Source organism: Nestor notabilis, unplaced genomic scaffold (assembly GCF_000696875.1).
Source record: "Nestor notabilis isolate BGI_N333 unplaced genomic scaffold, ASM69687v1 scaffold27615, whole genome shotgun sequence".
Taxonomy (NCBI): Eukaryota; Metazoa; Chordata; class Aves; order Psittaciformes; family Psittacidae; genus Nestor; species Nestor notabilis.
The window spans coordinates 11,623-30,969 of NW_009930997.1; the positions used below are offsets into that span (position 1 = coordinate 11,623).

The 19,347-nt window shown below is 38.1% G+C and overlaps 1 protein-coding gene across 1 annotated transcript in view; it reads right to left on the reverse strand.

The window, feature by feature from the left end:
- Positions 1 to 643: 643 nt before the first annotated feature.
- Positions 644 to 19,347, reverse strand: part of NPAS3 (neuronal PAS domain protein 3) — a 55,142-nt gene continuing 36,438 nt past the window's right edge. The window contains exons 4-6 of the mRNA XM_010015680.1: positions 9,015 to 9,162; positions 5,743 to 5,858; positions 644 to 2,961 (exon numbers count right to left, since the gene is read on the reverse strand). Of these exons, the coding sequence (XP_010013982.1) occupies positions 1,652 to 2,961; positions 5,743 to 5,858; positions 9,015 to 9,162 (1,574 nt within the window). The 3' untranslated portion in view covers positions 644 to 1,651. The remainder of the gene's footprint in view (positions 2,962 to 5,742; positions 5,859 to 9,014; positions 9,163 to 19,347) is intronic.

The window sequence follows — 19,347 nt, forward strand, 5'->3', positions numbered from 1 at the left end:
AAATGAAAAGGTATACAGACAGTGGAAGCAGCATAAGGTGACATTACAGAGGAAGGCCACCACACAAAAACCACTAACCCCCAAGAATCACTGGTTCACTAGGACTGCAGGAATGGGACTTTACCACTCCAGACTAGAGATAAAGCACAGAGAAGACAAAGGACAAAACAACTACATTAGCTTAGTATATACTGCATATAGTAACACACATTGAAACTGCAATGGGACTGACAGCCAAGGACACTTACACATTGTACACATTACAGTTCTCACATCTGTTATTAGATGCCTTAACAAACAGCTGCCAAAGATGGAGTGGAAGAAGAATTTATATTTGACAGTCATTTGGAGTGTTTGACACTACACTGTGATTTCTGGCAACAAAGACAAAATAGGAGATTTCTTTCCTTTTACTTAATGTGCAGTTTTCAGTTGTAGTTATCTATTTCAAGCTTATTAACCCATTCTTTAGTTTTAAAACATATTGGTTTCAATACTAGAAATAAGGAAAAAACAACAAAAAAATACCCAAATCAAAGAACAAAAATAAATTTACAACCTTCCCTCTATAATATTAAATGAAAACCAAAACAAAACATGTTAAATAGTTCTTCTGGTTGGTTTGTTCTTTTTTTTTTTTTTCTTTTTACTCTGAAGTGTTATTTGATGTTGTAAAATTAGCCTCAGTCACACTGAGAAAAAAATAAAGCAAAATAATATGCACCTAAGAAACTGCTCCTCGCGTCAATTAAATTGAGTTTTTTGTTTTTAAGCACTTTTTGAAAAAGGCTTCCTGACCCATTTAAATTTGATGTGAGGCTATGTTTGTTAGTTTGGAGGTAAAAAATTTTAAGTCCTGCAGCAAATGTTAATGAGGGCTTTTGTCTTAACTAACCAAGGAGACTGCAGCACCCGACTATAAACCAGTACGGAACACATTCTTTCCAAAAAACCCAGCCCACAAGCTGCATATTGTATGAAGACATTACAGATTAATAAATGATAGCACCATGGTTTTAGAAATTAAGTTAAAGTTTCAGTAATTAACATTTAGTCCACCTTTTTAACATTCTAGTCACAGGCCAGAAATTAACTTTTTAAGAACCCAAATTATTTTATGTGCAAGTAAGAAAATCTTAACCATAAAAAGAGAATTAAACTCTGCATAAAATTCTAAAATACTATCCCCTATTTAAAAGGAATTAGGAACAAAAACCCCCTTTCATTTGACTTAGTCAAACAGGGCACATTGTTTATGCTTGTCTCTTTTAATCTTGATCATATCAAGATCATTTTGAAGTAAAACCAATGGTTGTCACTTTAAAATCTCTTTACCACAACACTGAGTATTCTATGGCAGAGGCATACACATATTAAAGGCATCTTAATAAAGATGCAAAGGAAAAACACACATCTTAGAAGAAGACAAAATGGCAGGCAACTGGTACTTTGACTCTCTGAAGGCAAAAATAAAAAAATATCTTTACATTAAAGAATAAGTCAAGTTAAAGAGAAAGGGAATGAAATGGGGACCATCATATTGAGAGAATAAGCTGACCTGCTCAAATTCAAAGTGCTAGAATTAAAGGTCTAAATTAAAACATAGTCTATGCCTCAGAGTATAACACTGAACACAGTATGTGGTCATATTTCAATCCTCCTTCCGTTCCAGAGTCTGTGTAGTGTGAATGCCGTTGCTGTACACAGGAAATGGAAGAGTGGAAAAAAGTCCTTCGGCAGTTGTGAACACATTCCCTGCAGGCATTTGGGTCAGACTGGCCCCGCTCACAGCACTTCCAAACGGTCCCGACATATTGAGTCGGTGAACGTGGTGGTAGAGCATTTCCATCGGTGTTTTAGGATCCAGCCCAAAGCTGGGGCTGTTAACATCAACAAAGTTAACAGCATGGGTGTTGGGGAGGAGGTTGCCCTGCATGGCTAAAGTAACTTCAGCTGGAGCATACCTAATAGTGCCAGTGGTGTAGACCCTCTGAGCAGCAGTGCTGGTTGCGGCTAGGGTTCCTGTTACCCTGTGAACCAGAGGAAGCACCACATTGCCTGCTTGTAACCTCTGAAGGGCTTCCAGATCCCCAGTGTACAACAAAGAGTTGGAAGCTGTGGGACCTCCTGGATGTTTGTCCCGTGGAGATGCTGAAAGTGGGGGTGACAAAGGGTCAGAGGACACAGGAGCCAATGCCGAGTTGGATGAGGTGCTGAACTGAGTTTTACGGCTGGCAGTATTTTCAGTCCCTGGTGGGGTGAGAACGGAGTCTGGAATGGAGACATGTAAACTACTGCTGGCTTGGGGGGAAGGGAAGTGCTCGGAGCTGGGGGGCTTGGTCATACTGTAGGGTGATTCATTCCTTGAGATTTCCCTGTTGGGTGGATAATTCCAAATACTGCTATCGTTATCAAAATTGATAGGTTCTGAGATTTCTGTTTTAATTTTGAGCACTGAGGCACTGTTTGGTGACGAGAGCAGCTGGGGCTGGTCCACCAAAGCTGGGTCAAGTCCATTTGGACTTGAGGTGCTTGACAGCCTTCTCCGGGTCATGCTGCCTCCCTTTTGCTTTTTTCTCCTCTTCTTCCTCTTTTGATGTTTGCTGGAAGACTGGGCATTTACTTCTCCTGCACTGTCTGAGTCCTTGGCACTGTCCGAGGTCAGTGATTCACAGTTCTGCAACCGCAAGTCTGACTCACTCTCAACATAGCGCTCCACCTTGATCTGCATAGAGCCAAGAGTGCCAAAACTGTCCTCAGGGGCCTTTTGATTTTCGAAGTCAGAGTTTTCAAAGCTGTCATCACTGTCCCTGCTGTCCTGGTTGCTGGAGCTGTTCCCATCATCATTACAGTTCATTTCATTATCTGACTGATTTCCTGACTTTTTCCTGTCAGATTCAGGGTCTTCACTGTTTTCTGATTGGTTTCCTTTCTCATCTGACTTTGAGTTCTCATTGTCCTCTGGAGCAAAAGAAAAGTGAAACAAACCATTAGCAACAGAAACATATTATAACACAAGTCTAGATTTCTACCTGTCAATGAGATTTGATTGCTGTAATTCTTTTTCTGGCAAGAGGCACGATCTCTAGTAGAGCCACAGTCTTTTGCAATGTTGTGTTGGGAGAGTTCTGATCACCATGAATCTCTCTGATTCAGGACTGTTAATGTGCCAAAAGCCTATGCTATATGTCCTGCACCTTGATTGAGGGGGGCCTTTTCATCTGTTTGCAGGACAAGAATCACTTTGACAACTGTGAGCACAATAGCATTGTAGCTTTGTCACCCAAAGAGGGGGCAGTGAACAATCCCATTATGTTCGTTATGTTCTGGTGATGGTTCTTTCACATCCCTGTTCTCCTACTGTGGGCAGGCATCCAGGTGTAGCACTATTTACTAATGAAGATTCTAGTCCTCTCATCTTGTTTTCCTCTCATCATTGCCACTTTGGAAGTGGCATGGTGTCTCTGACTTGAGCAGAATTACTGCTGGTTTCCTCGCATGTGAGAGGAGAAGCAGGTCATACGTGTATAAATCTGAATGAATAAACCAGTTTAAACTATTTTGTTACCTTGCTAGACTGCCTTCTCATATTCCCCTGAAGGGCATCAAATAAATAAATAAAAAAACCCTCACAAACCTCCCCTCAAACCAGAAAAAAAATATAAAATCAGGCAGTGATTTAAATTCTTGATTGATCCAAATCTAAGGGCCATTGAAAATAGCCCAGCTACAGCACTTGAAAAGCTGTCACTCTTCTTGCCTGAATTAATTTAGTTGTGTTTCAGATTTTTACCTCATTCTAATATGGATGAGATAAACACTCCAGTCCACTGGACTCAGACAGCCAAAGCAGTCTTAAAACTGAATACACTCCATTATCATACTGTGTTTGAAAGGGTCATGAAAGGCTTCAGGAGACCCTGTGTTTTACAGGCCAGCCAGAAATCTTTTGTTGGGAAATAAAAGATGTTTTTTTCACTCATCAGAGCCAAGTACTACCCTTTTCAATATACTTGTTTTAGGGGGAGAGGGGAAGGGCCAGTTTTCCTCTAAAGATCGGTTATTCCTGGAGCCTTGTCAATATCAAACAGTTTCCCAGAAGTGCCGGAGAGGGTTGACTTGCCAGGGAAGCTGCCTAAGGATTCAGGGCAGTGAACTTCACAAGTCACTTTGTGTGACTTTTAGTTGAGTTGCCAGCAGCAGAGAGAGCCTCCGTTTTGAAAAATAAAACCCACAGATGCAAATTAACAGCCATAAACCCCTAAATCTCATAGAGCTTTTTGTTCCATGTAGGGCTGAAATTCTACTATCTTTTTTTTTTTATGTTTTTTGAAGTTGCTCTCTTTTAAGGCCATGGTTTCTAGCTGGTCAAGAGTCGGTTTAAGGTTACGTAGTCTAAAGCTGCACAAAATTTAACTGGGATTTTATCAGAGCTTGAACTGAACTTGCTGGTTTCATCCAGGACCTGCTGTTTCAGGTCCTTTGGCATTTCTATTTAATTCTTCTGTAAGAAACAACCCAATGCCCCTGATGTCTGCCAAGACTCCCAGACGCCTTCTTCTGATATGTAGACATCTGTGCACCTTTAAAGTATGCTCTCTTTCTCTGTATCAGACTTAGGAATGATGAATGCACATGTACTTCTCACCTGGAGAAACTTAGAGTGCACATGGGAAATGCAAACTGTTCTCTGCCTGTGTGTTATTTGGCTATTTAGGAACAGGATAGCATAAAGGAAGCACTAGAACAGGTGAACAGATTCCCAACAAGTGGTGGGCAACAAGCCTGTATGTGTGCCTAATGTTAACTTAAACCATCAAATCAAGCTGTCAAAGGAGAACAAACAAAGGCAAAAGATGAAAGAGAACAGCCACATCATATAACGTAACATTAAGGCCTGATTCTATTCTTTCTTTTGCTTGATTTATGTCACTGTGATCCATTTTCTCCAGATTTTTTTGTTGTTGTTATCTTAGACACCAGAGAAAAATCAGATATACATATATTGCACACCACAGCAGAATAACCTCCTTAGTTCTTGGAAGGCAGGAAACCAAGCTCTTTTCAAAGCCAGATGATCTGTACCTGTGCCTAGGTAACCACTTTCAAAACTAATGGGGAATGTGTGAACCATCTGTGCACTGAACCATCTGTAGAACTAACTTACATATTGAGTTTAACAAGTACAATTAGCTTTTAAAAATGGTCAAACTCCCAGACTTAAAAAGCTTGGAAACAAGTCCTTGAACCGGTACCTCTCAATAAAATACAGCTCTTTTAACCCAAGAAACCCCTCAAATTTTGCAATCTTGCTGCCCCCTAGCGAGACTCTACAAACCCGTATTTATACAGGAAAAAGTGTCATAAAGATTGGCAACAGACACTTATCTTCAGAACGTATGCCTACCATGGAAAGATAAGAACTAGAATTATATTCAACAGTTACAATCCCAGGTCCTCTGTACGAGGCACAATACCTGGTCATGAAGCCTAGCTGGGCAATTAAATTCAGTGCAATTCAGGCAAGGATGCATCCACAGACGGAAGAGAAATACTGAAGAAATGGAGATACTGTAGAAATGCTGATGTTATTAAAGGGTTTTTCAATTTAATTTTATAGTTGGGTTTTTTTTTTTTTTTTTGTTATAATGCAACAATCTTGAGAAGTAAAAGCAACTGGAAACCCAGCTGTGGCTCACACGGTATGAACCTTTGTGGGTGTGAAGGCACACCATGTGTTACCTGAGTTGTCCTTTGAGTCTGATTCAGAGTCAGAGGTCTCCGAGGATTCTGAGGTTTTCTCTGGCAGATGAGGAAGTTGTGCAATATCCATTGGAGTGTCCTTGTACTCTGGGTTACTGAAGAGAAAACAGCAAATACAAGCACAATTGGATGATTTGCAGTTTCACGCTTTTTCCCTCTTTTCATATCAAAGTTCAGGAACAAAGAACATAAATAGGAAGAATAGCAGAGCAAACAGAGACACATACATTGTTTGGCTTCTCAGAGCTTCACAGCAGGGATTTTATGAAAGTTTATTTTAATACTGCTGTCAAATACTTATATTGACCAGGTACAAAAACTCATTTGATTCCAGTGAAGTTTTAGAGCTATCAAAGCATTCTTACTAAAGTGGAGCACCATGGCTTGTGTGATATCTAACAGTAAAGCTACACTGTGTAATCATCCAACAACAGAATATCTCGATTTCGATCCCATTACTGTGCCTGGAAGGACAGAGAGGGTGTTTTAACTTTTCCAATCTGTTTCTCTCCCACCGGCAATGTCTATTAGAGTTATCTCTGTAACAGTTCTCTATCAACCTTGCCAGAGCCCTTTCAATACCTGTTTTTCTGAACATTCTTGTTTTCCACACTTTAATCAAGCAGACCATACATAAAGTTAGTAAGAAGATGCTCAGTATGGGCTAGAGAAAATGGCCACTGCTTAAAGGAATTTGGCCAAAAAATAGATAAAAAAGGTTACATATTTTTTAAACACTGCACACATGCATCCACATCACCAAGAAACCAAAAGCAACCACTCTAACTATGACAGATGCACATGTGCATGTTAAGATGCATATGTTAGGGATAAAGAACTGTCAACACACCCATTATAATCATATCTTCATCTGCTCATGTGGTGCTCACCTGTGACTTGTTAGCAATGAACATGACTGCAATGTAAAAAAGCTACACTACCAGAGAAACTGAAAAAAACCCAACTCAGTCCTACGCTTTTTCTTGGTTTGCACCCTTTAAATTGTGTTCCTTTCCCAAATCCGTGCAAGGGCAGGGGAACAGACACAGCCAGACACAAGTAGCATAGGAATGTTGCAAATAAACAAAGTCTTTAACAATTTTTGAATAGGTGAGCATTTCTATGCAGTTCAAATTCCAGCCTGGTGATAGAGCAGAAAATCCGCAGTCCTGTGCAGGACAACACAAGGCAGCACTGGGGGTGACTGACACACTATCACAATGACAGTCTGCCCATATTCAGCCTATTACAGTGTACTGTGAAAATTCAGAGTTCACACAGTTCACACTGAAATGCCATTCTTACGATTATCATCTTTATGGTTTTGTCCTGACAAAGTGACTTTATTCTGTTGCATCCCAGGGCAGTCCCCAAATTTGCCCCTCCCAGCAAAAGATGTTTGAGGGCTTTCACACTGTGAATAACAAGTTGCTAGAACAAGAACAGCATTAATCCTCTGTCACTATAATTAGTCTATCCTTTTACAAACAGCTGAATCGTACTTTCTAATTCATGGAAATGTATACAGACCAGTACTCCTGCTAAGAGTAGACATAATTATGCCTTGATCTGTCATTAAAATATTATTTGGACATTTGGATCTTTCATAGATTCCAGTACTAGGAGAAATCTGAATTAAAAATACAAATTCAGTGGAGGAGTTAATCTTGTTCTAACAGACCAGTGGGGGAAATGCAGCAGGAAAATCAAGTTCCGGGAGAGGAGCTGGGGAAGATCACGCTGCTTTGCTAGTTTGCTTTGTTTTGTTTTGTTTTGTTTTTGTTTGTTTAGGTATATTCTGTTGGCAGAAAAAATAATTTTGTGGGATGTTTGTGGACCAGGTTCACTGGAAAGCAGCAAAGGGGACAGAAGCAACTGTTCATGATTCTTATGGACCACTTTTCCAGCTAAATCTGAGCACAATTCTGGGCATTTTAAAGACCTACTAGGACTGGGGCAGTGAAGCTGTACTTCGAGTTCAGAATTGGCAAATTTAAGCTCTCCTGAAATGCTGCATTCTGCCTCACTCTTGAAAAAAGAGACCAAATAGTAGCAGGATAAGGATATACTAAAAAATGTCCATGCTCAATCATAGCAAGACAGAAACATGCAAGCCCCCATGAACACTCCACTGCTGTAGAATGTTTCCTACAGTATCCCTCAATGCTCTCCTTCCAGGGGTTGTTTCCTCCTCTTCCCCAAAAGGGGAATCAAAAGTACTTCAACATGCAAGTTTAAGCAGGCGCAGTCTCTTCAGGGCTTGCTGGACTTGGCATAATAAGTCACAATCCAACCCCTAGACATCACTTTGAACTCTCATGGCATCAAAGGGAATGTAACAAACCATGACAAGCAACTTAAAAGGAGAACAGGCTAGAAAATGACAACTGCATTTCATGACAATCTCAAGGTTTCAAATTTTATTTGTTTGTTTGTTCTGCTCTGGAATGAAACAGAAAATCCCCTGATCTTATTGAACATTTTCACAAAACAGAATGTGTTGAAAGGTATTTTCAGATGAGAAAGGTCAGGTTTATAATTCACTGTCTCTCAGTGACTGTTGCTCTTCTCTTGAGCTCAGAAAATACTTGAGCCCCGGTAAAACGGAATTTCTCAGGGAAGAGCCTTACATTCCAGATATTACCTCTATTTCTGACTAAAATAGTTCTAATAATTCAAAATAGTTTTAATTTCTACTTCTATTTTTAAATCCTACTTTGCATTTTTCAGCGTGAATACTGCCTGATGGTTACGGGAGCAATATATTAATTCAAGACTTCTCCCCCGAGAAAATTCCTCTCTCTGTAGTGAACTGGCAAACACCTTTCAGAGAGACCTTTTTTACAATTCCAGAAGTTTGCTTCCATGCATTTTCAATAACCAAATAAACCAGTGCCCAACACTTCACACCAGATTTTATAACACAGCTTCTGAAAGTTGGTATGGATAATTTTTATCTTTGAGCTCAGGCTGAGTAGATTTCCGGGTAGCAGAGACATGCAATAAAAGGATGGAGGGTTTATTTGAAGACTAAAGCAGCATAGTAATTTCAGAGTATTCCAGTGTACTGAGACATGGCAGATTGTCTCAATAAATATAACCAAATGGCACTGGTTTTGAGGTGAACCGTATTAAAAGGTCTTCTCCTTAGCTTTTTTCAGTAGGCAATTGTTTGTTCCCTAAAACTCTCACCAACAGCGACAAGCAACAGAAGCAGCAGTTCAAGTGAGAGAAGTGACTGAAAGACTTACCTAAGAAGGTAATTGACCCAGATGATATTCTTCTCGCTTGCATTCTTGGCATTGACAGCTATGGTTGCGCTAGACTGTATCCAGATGTAACCTCCGTTCTTCTGCATCCAGCGGTAATACTTTGTTACACATTGACCCTTATTCAGCACTGGCAAAAAAACACAAAACAGAAGTAAGATACAGAGCATGTTAGAACTACAGTAAAACGTGCCACAAGTATAAGCAGGAGATCTTTGGCTTCCTTTAGGTTTAATGCAGTATGCCAGTGAGATGACAAACAGGATCTTAAGTTCAGTATAACTAACTGTATGTTTTACAAGTTTGTAAAGTATAATTTTAATCTGTTTTTGGAAACTCTAGTGAAAGTAGAAAAGTAAAAAGCACTACAAATCTCTTTGGTTCACAGAATACTTATTGCTGTGTGGACATTTTCAATGCACTCAATGTCAAACCGTAAAAAGGAAAAGGAAAAAAAAGAGGCAAATTTATATGTGATTTATTCATAGCTCCTAGGTAGACCTCTTTGAGATTCTGGATATTTGAAAGGTTTGGGAAGATACTCTACCCCTGCTGCTTTGATCATTTCTCCTTATTGCAGGCAATATCAACCACTGAACTTATACATCTGTTTCTTTGATCTTGTCAAACAGAATTTACAGTTCTCAGATAAACCAAATCTCCACTGGTCAGTGGGGGGAAAGTCTTGGGAGAATTTACTTTCTACCAGAGCAAAGTAAATCCACCAGCAAACTGAGAAAGAGGCCTAAGGGAGGCACAGAATGGCTTGGTTAGAGCCCAAGAGCGATAGCTCTCTCCGATGTTTGAAATATGCTAGGAAAAAGAGAAACAACTAAGAGCAATCAGTAATGTCAAATGGCGTTATTAAATGCTCACAGCAAGAGGGCTTAAAAATATAGACATTTAAAGTAATATTTCAGCCAAAATATTGCCAAGTTGAAACAGAGTTGGTTTGTATCTGATGCTTCAATGTCAGGAGAAGGGGATGAAATGCAAATCTTCAGTGGAAAAGAGCAGCAGGGTTTTACAGAAAACCTAAACTATACAAAATCTGGGTATTATTTCTACTGGAGCACTTACTCGTCTCTGCGTTTCTCACTAATCCCATAAAGCTTTGTGCACTAGAGGGCAGTGTGCATTCATATACACCTTCTGCTTTTGTCATGTCCTTGTCTCCGTCTGCTAAAATGAAAAACCTCTAACTGCTGTAATAAATTTGGCTAAATTAGCTGCTAAATGGTTATCTCAAGTAATATGTATTTGCATTAATCATCTTGCTCTAAACCAGAACAAGCCAGAGTCCTAAAGACGTAGTAAATTCATATTGTCCATTTAATTATGGCTAATAAGTGCTTCATATACAATAGTTTCATGAAGTACATTTTCATTTTTTTTTTTTGTAGAGGGAAAGAAAAAAGTCACTTTGGAAAAGAATAAGTATTTAAGGCAGTTAAAGTTCCCATCATAAATGTGACAAATGACACTTTGGAGCTTTCAAGTTAACCAAATGTCTATACCCCTAATTATACATATGAATGTACCTATACCTAGATCTGTGTACAACAGGTATCTACAGAAGGAGATAGTTACAAAGGCAGCCATACAAACACAGATGCTTTCTTACCTTGACAGATCCCCCAGTCCCCACTCCAATTTTTCAACTACTGAATAAAAAAATGCATGTAAAAAAGTTCAATGTGAAGTGAATGTAAAGCACAAGTTAGGTCCAGCTGTAATAGGAAAAAAATATTTTTGATCTGGATCCTGTTGTTTTTCAGCTACCTCTAGCTAAGTAGGTTTGTTTCTAGCAGAGATCCATAAGTTTCCCTAAATTTTTAGTTTTGTATTCCAAGCTCTAAATACCCTGCTATGATAATTTATTGGCTTCAAAACCTCATTATACAGCAAAATAAAGATAAAATATGAACAACTGACTACCCAGCAATTTTGTGAAACCAATGTTGTATGCCACTTTAGAAAACAATCTCACATAAATTAGCCCAACTTTATCAGTTATGAAGAAGAAAACTACTGCTGTAAGTTTTGGTTGTGGTAGACATCTCTATTGCAGTGCAACAGGACATTCAAAATATTCTGCTTACAGCTGACAGTAAAACTGATCTGCCTGGAAGTCTGCAGTGATATTGTCTCCTTTCTGGAAATGTGGACACCCACAGGTGTGTGCAGGAACTAGTAAATCTATCTGCGCTTTTGTCTACTACTTACACTGCTGTTTTCTTTATAGCAGTTTTTATCTGAGGAGTTTACCATGCTATACAAATACCAAAGGATGAATCCTCACAACTGCTCACATGCACATTTGAAAGTCAAGGTGCCAGGTGAGTCACTGGCCAGTGACTCAAGAGCACATTGGAATTCTGCACAGTGATAGCTATGAGGATGCAGATCCTCTAGCTCTTTCAGTCCATTTCATCCTAGAAAAGTCCTTCCTTCCGTACCTTTTATATTGGTTGTTGCACCAGTGAAAAGTCTGTATCATGGACTGAACAGAGCATTCATTTCAGAACTATGGAAAAAAGGGGAAATTAAAACCTTTTAAGTTATTTCTGAAGGAAAAGGGGCTTGTTTTTCCAAGAAAGAGAATTAGATGCATCAGAGCTGTATACAAACCACCTACAGTCAGAGTTCAGGCTCCCAAATTACTATACATCCAAAGAATATCTGAAATACTGTCTTGAAAATGAGTTTTCCATAAAGTTCACCTACCTGCACATTCCCACTCTATTTGACCAGCTCAGATATATTACCACATACACTGGATTTTCCTTCCTGCATCTGTCTAAAGCATGTTTCATAAGAGAGATTTGTGGACCGTGCTCTGAAGGAAGTCCCACTATTCAATATAAAAATTCTCTCTGTAAAGAGATTCTCTGGCAGGCCAGCTGTGCCGTGCTGCTAAATCTGGTTCTTAAATCCTTTGAGTGCACTCGGCACCCCCAAGCCAGTTCTGAAAGCTCATAGTATAGCTTGGGAAGAAATTTCTCAATGTGATAAAAGGGAAGGAGTGAAAAAATATCGTAATGTTTTCTAGTGTATGGTATTTTTTAAATGCTGGCATCGACAACCTGAAACTTAGAAATTGGATGATAATTTTGAGAAAACAAGCAACTAAAAGGACACATCAGGAAGGGAAATCTATCTGGCTTATTGATAACCTAGCATTATTTGAGTAAAGCCCAGTTTCATTTTAAGCATCTTCAGTTTGCAGGTGCAGGGAATCCCTTAATAAAGTTACTGATTTTGAGAAGAAATGAAAGTGAAGAGTTAGTCCACCCTAACATCTGCTTGTGAAGTTGTTTTGTTACTAGCAACAGACTACATATTTCACCCTAGCATAAACTTCTGAAAAAGTAATGCCACATGGCCCATATCCTGAAATTATTCAGACTGTGCTTTGTAAGGCAAACCCTTTGCTGAGAATCAGGGTTCAGCTCTGTATTTTTGAACACTGAGAAATTAAGAAAGTTTTAAATTTCTATTTGTATTACACATGGAGAACCCAGTCTGGCAGACAATATGGGATGAGGTAAGATGGGACTTATGACCGCAGTGGTGGGATGGCTCATGTGACTGAGGTTACATGAGTTTATGCAGGATTGGGTTATATAATTATACATATACACTTATACATAAACACCCTTTAATCAAAGGGAATAACTGAGGGTTAATGTTTTCAAACTCATGACCTTTATGTTAGCTGCACAGCTATATTCCCTAAAATGGTGGGTGATAAACTTGACTAAAATTTGCTCAAATGTTACCTAGTTACTCAATTTGAATTCAGTGCTTAACACCAAGAAATGCACAGTGTGTCATGTTAAGACCTAAAAAAAATCTCACTTATTTCTCGAAGCATGAATATATTGCTATGTACACAGTTCCCAACAGAGGGATTTCAGTTTTCCTTGGTAGCTTTGCGCACAGCAATATTCTTGTAGCAGAGGAGTGAAGGAGGGGAGGAAAGAAGAAACAGTCAGTGTTCTTTGCAGGAACCTATTTCTGTTAGAAAATCAAAATAAATCAGTACAAGTTTGTCTTCAGAAATATGGTTACAAAAAGAAAAAGAACATAGTTTCTTCCTGTAAGGCTGTTCTGAGAAATCAAAGCCAAAGCTTCTAAATAGTGAGTTGTGTTTTAAAAGAAGGAAGTAGCTTAATTCAGTTTGAAGAGGAGATGAAGAAATTCTGTATCAAAAGCAGTCTTTTAGCGAAGTCTCTTACAAAAGGACATTTTACTCATGTGCATATGCATTTAAAAGCTACACTATATTGCGTATTCAGGTAAGTATTGAGTAAATAGGAAATGATGAGATCATCTTACATATTCACACAGCTTCACAAAGAGGCTCTTTATAATTGGTGAAAATATTGAGGTTACATCTGCTGTGCTATTCACCCTTCTCCTTGAAATTCCTTTATCAATGACTGGATGGTATTGATACTGAATTCCTCTTGTGGTAAACGTGTAAGAATATTTTTAATTTACTGCATGAGGATGAAAATGCCATACTTAATACCATAGTTGGATACTTAGCTGCAGCCACAAGTACTCTTTCTACATTCACAAAACTGGCAGACGAAACATGAAAAGGAATACTGACTCTTTAATCTCCACTTCTCCACCTAAGGCCCAAGGCAAGCTGACAGGGTAACTTCGTTCTGGAAACAGAGGGGGTTTTATTTATTTTAATTCTGGATTACTTTTTCTTCTGCTTTTGAAAACTGTGGGCTATAGGGGAATGAACCTGGCATAGACTTAAAACAAGAACAAGTTTCTTTATCTGAAAAGTTACAGTCCTTGATGCTTACAGGAAGGTCATTTTCAAAACCCACAGGAAAAATAGCATCACAGCCAGAAAGATTGCATTAAGTGCCTTATTTGCTTGTAACAGAGACAGTTTTTTATTCGTAACAGCTCCGAGAATCTAGTGAGCCTTTGATGTTGTAAGGACTTTGCTATAGATTTTGTAATTAGTGAGTTAGATGTTTTAAATAGCAGGAATCCACAAATTGGATTTTATCAATGAAAAATATGTAGCAGTGTTAAATGATGTTTGTTACTTAAAGAGAATTATGAGCTAGATGATGGGAGACTTGTAGATATTTGGTGGGCAAATGTGTGCCCTCTCTATAATTCTCCACGAACACTTCTATTTCAGATCTACTACACAGGGTGAAGGGAAGAGGAGAGTATGTAAGCCAAGACAGTGTGCAAATGCGTTCTTTACCCACCAGGCCAGAAGTGTGGCCTCTACAGCAGAGCGCTTGGGGAAAAATGCCACCTTCCCATAACAAAAGTCCCCATGGGTCATGTTGCTCTACCTCCCCTCATTGCAGAGAGTTGCTTACCAGGCTTTTGTGACTTACTGTATCTCAACAGAGTTCTCTTAAATAAGATAGAAAGATAATGTTAGAAAAATATTGGTTCTGTGAGGCTTTAGAAAAGTGCGTTTTACCTACACCATATGACAGGAGAATACCCTGAGTGCTGGGCTGAGAATGCAGTGTATTGTGTCAATCACACTGACTAAGACTTGGCTATTATAATGATATGAATACTAGACAGTAACAATTGGTGACTTCTAAACATAAATTCATCTTTTCCAATGTCAAGCAGGAAGCAGCAGGTTAGATTCATGAAAGAAAACTACCTTCCTGGTATCCAGACTCCCACCTAATTTCCTCATTTACCTGGGATAATCCTTTTAAGCATATACAGTCACTCTAAAAATGCCAAGTGTGGTAATTGATTCATTGCTTACTTCTGCAATATGGAATACTGTCTAATCTTCCAGTGTAGGGATGTTACACATATAAATACTTGACAAATTAGGCAAAACTAAGTATCAATAACCTTGTAGGGGAAAAAAAAAACCCAAAACCACCTTAATCAACCATTTTGAAAAATTGGAAAGCTTAAGAATCTTTAAAAACTAAGCAGTATTTTTTCTGCCTCATTTTGCAGAAAATCAAATGTTAAATGTGGTCTGAGTCAAAGTGTTAAAAAACTGTGGGTTCATATTAGGATTGAAGTTTGTAGCTCAAGGTCATCACTTGCCAAATACAGTGAGAAAAGTCTTGCATGCTACCTGTCCAGCTAGGGAAGAAAAGTAACTCTAAATAGTGAAAAGAGCTTGGAAAAACATTCATGGATTTTTTAACCTATCTTAATCCCACGACAGTGGTACTCCGTCCCTCTGAAAATTCCTTGCCTCTGCCAGAGATTCTGCCTTCATTTGATTCCAAATTATCTCAGATAAGGACCAGGAAGATGTTTTGTTTAAAATCAACCCTATGTTATCAGTTTACATGACAGCAGCTCACAGCAGCAGCACAAATTTATTGAAACACAGAAAAAAATAAGTATTTCTCAGCACTAAGCACAAATCATCATCTACTTCCACAACATACACTTCCCCTCTCCTTCTCATGGTGGTTTTAACATACCATTTGCTCATGGTGCACCATTAAAATTTTTAATTTTGTAATTATGCTTAACAATAACGATTAACAAGAACATTGAATGTTAGGTAGGATGTTTATTTTAAAACATTATGTAGGTATTGATCAAATTGACAGAAGTATAATGATGGAATTGTAATATTCAATGTACCACTAGATGCAGTCTTCCATGGAAGCTTACAGCATGTGTACCAGTAAACTTTTCTGTTGTTTCTATAGATAAAAATGACATAAATACAGTGAGTTTACTTAATGATAAACTGGATTGAAAAATGAACACTAGGTTTGTCTATCTAGGATTCTTTAGGATTTCCTCTCTCTTGCTTAACTTTTCTTTTCCCTCATGATTTGTCTGTCTCCCCATGACTTTTAGACTTCTATCCTGCCATAAAGTGATTTCCTTCTGCTAACATTGAAATAATCATTTAGAAACCCAAGCCTGCTTTGAACACCAACTTCAGACAGAACTCTTTCTGTTCAAACTGCAGGGGAAAATGAAATCCCAGACCCAAATTTTGCCCTCAGCTACTAAAATCAGAAGAGAAATTTGGCCCTGCTTGCTCAAGAAACTTAAATCCGTCCTCTGTCTCTCCACTAACATTAATGTATGTCCATCAAATGACAACCTATGTAAGATTAATGACTTCAGAACATAACCCTTCCCATGCTAAATGCATCAGCAGACTATGAGTGACTATATATCCCACAAATATGAAAAAAGGTAGAAGTTTCACAGCAGCAGATTGGTAGCAATAAGAATTTTCTCTTTGAATTTCATAGGTTAAGGATGGTCTGTTTCAAGTGACAGGATCCCTTTAAACATTCTTTCATTTCTGGGATGAGTCCCTGTTTGTGTACTTGGACTGAGTGAAATGAGTGGACTTCTCGGCCTAATCTCTAGAGGAAAGGAATCCACAGCACAGTGTCGTGGTGGCATGGCACAGCTGGACACAGACATTTTTGAAGCATATTGTCCCTTTATATCATGACTTGTAAAAATAAAAGAAAAAGGAGTGAACCAAAACTTTCCACCTTTCTCCATAAGTCAATTAAAAAAAAAAAAAGCCCCTGTAAAATAAAAATAAAAGAACTTTTGAGTAAGTAAGCATTTTATGATCTCAGAACCAATGCCTAGCAATCTGTGGACACTGGGTACAAACGCTCCAGGTGTTTGGCAGGGCATTCCCAAAAGCCCACTGAGCAAAAGTCCCAGACTCACTTTATAAGTTATCAGAAATCAAAACCAACACTGATCCACCAGTGGCCACATCACTCATGGATAGCAAGGCCACAACTGATTTATGCAGGTTCTTCCAAATGAGTGCTAATAAGACCTATTGCCCCACCATCACATATCTGATATATGCTACATGTTTTACTGATACTGTTTTCATATCCTTCCAGCTTTGAAAACTGTCTCCCTCAGAGACACAAGGTCAGCTACCCGAACCTTTGAAAAATAAAAGGAAGAGAATAAAAACGCAGTAGCACTAATGTGTTTCTAAAACTCTGCTACAATTTCTTCATACCTTCACGCAATGACATTTTACAATGGATATTTCAAGGTGTAGTAAGCTACAAACAAAATCTTTGGATTTTCAATGGAGCAACACTGTTTCTGACTCAGATTACAAGGTGATTAATACTTTTGGTCTCATTAATCTTGAAGCAAACCTCAGCAATGAAGGTAAAAAGATATACGGCTGAAGTACTTTTCCCCACCATTTTATAATGGCATACATTTACATTATGTAGCAAAAGTCACCACAGAAATAGTGGACAGAGTGAAGGTGAAGCTGCTGGAGGTGCACAGTGAAACCTTTTATTCCCATGGCTTTGCAATTTATCATGTGCTTCTGCAATCTATTACAAGAATAATATCAAAGTACAAATTCATCTTTGGGGTTGAAAATTTTGAGCACAAAGAGACTTCAAAAAAAATAATTATGGGAGTAACTGGGAAACCAGAGGCTCCCAGCAGAAGTCGGAGCTCAGCCTTTGCTCTGCAGCCCCTTAATGCAGTAGCTGTACTTACAGAGCTGGTACTACATGCATTTTTAATGTAAAAGTAGAAGAGCTTAGGTGTAAATTTCAAATGACTGTGGCTACGTAAGTCTTACAATAGAGAGCCTACAAACTGACATGGGAACGTACTAATCAGTATTGCATTAGATTTAACTTGAAGATGAAATAGTGTCAGGAATTAAGTTAAAGAGTTATTGATGTAAAGTATACCTGAGACATCTTGCAAAACAACTGTATATCACTAAGATACAGAAAGCAATAGTTTGCAATTAGGTTGAGCAGCTAATGATTTAAATAGCTTAAAGGTTTAACTTTGTAACATTTTCTGGTTTGTTTACTACCCAAAAGATCTGATACTTCTGGTAAAATATCTTATATCCTTTATGTGCAGAAAACATTTTCCAATAGCACACAATTTGTATGTAAAAAAAGCCACAAAAAATTATGAAAAGTAGAAAATTATCAGGATTTAAAATTATATCTGAATATTTATATGGATAATTAGAATACCAAACAATACAATAGTAATAACTATCCTTCACAAACAGAAATGTAAGCATTGATATAAATTTTCACCCTTCATGAATTAACAGTGTATTATGGAAAAAACAAGGGTGCAAGGCATACATACATGTCTATTGCAAAGTGTTTTCTCCATTCTTGTAAAGTAACTGGCTTTGGTCAGAAAGCAGACAAAGAAATTAAACTAGACACACCAGTGTCTCTCATAACCCAAAGAAGCATTTGCAGCAGCAAACACGAGGACTGCAGGATTTCAGAGCATGGCTAAAGGACATGAAACATGCACGCTCTTGGTTAGGTGTACATCTTTTAAGATTCATTAGGACTGAAAAATGAGCACTAGGCATGGGCTAAAACCAAAGTCCATGCTCCTTTTTTAACTTGTATGAATAAAAAAAATGTTTTCTTTATAGGCTTCTGTTTCTTCTAGTTTCTCATCTCCTGTTCCCTGATCTTGCTCTCTCACCACTATCTCAAAAGGACATAGGGATGCCAGTCTCTAATGCAGAAATCTTTGCTGGCCCATAGTACGGACAGAGAGGAAGATTGTGCAGGTGGTCACACCAACTCTTCTGCAATACTCTGAAAACATGGTACACTAGACTGTCATCAGAATGCCAGGCGGGCTTGGTTTAAGAATTAGCTAAACACCAGACATTCTATCAGCCTAATTTAGAATCAATCTTGCTTTTTAGTGATGATAATAAACTTGTACAAACATGAGATTCATTTGTATATTTTAGCATTTCATTTCAGTCCCAGAATGCAAAACCTGACATTGGAATCAGTTTGATTTTTTTGGTGATTGAAGATATTAAGCACTACAAGAGCATTGAAATTTCGATCTGATTAGGATAAAAATTCCTCAGGATCAAAACACTTCTTTTTTTCCCCCTACAGTTTTACTAATTGTGTGCTACTTGACATTGCAGAGTTATTCCACAGCATGATAGCAAAATATGTGAAGTGTATTTTACTGTTAGAAATTATCAACTCATTCTATTTGTTTTTCATGTGTTTGAGGTTATTAAGAGAATAAAAAATTATAACTGATGTGCATAAGTTAAAAGGGTTAGTTCAACTACAGCTGGTAGGCTAAACCACTAAGCAATATTTTGCACAGCAATAGAATTTTTCTACTGAACATACATAAAAGAAATCACGAATATATAACTGATTTAAAAGCAGACTGAGGGGGTAATATCCCTTGTAAAATAGGGGAGCTGTGAAAAAGGTGAATGTAGAATAGTTTATTTTCAGAAAGACTGGATTATTATAACCATTGG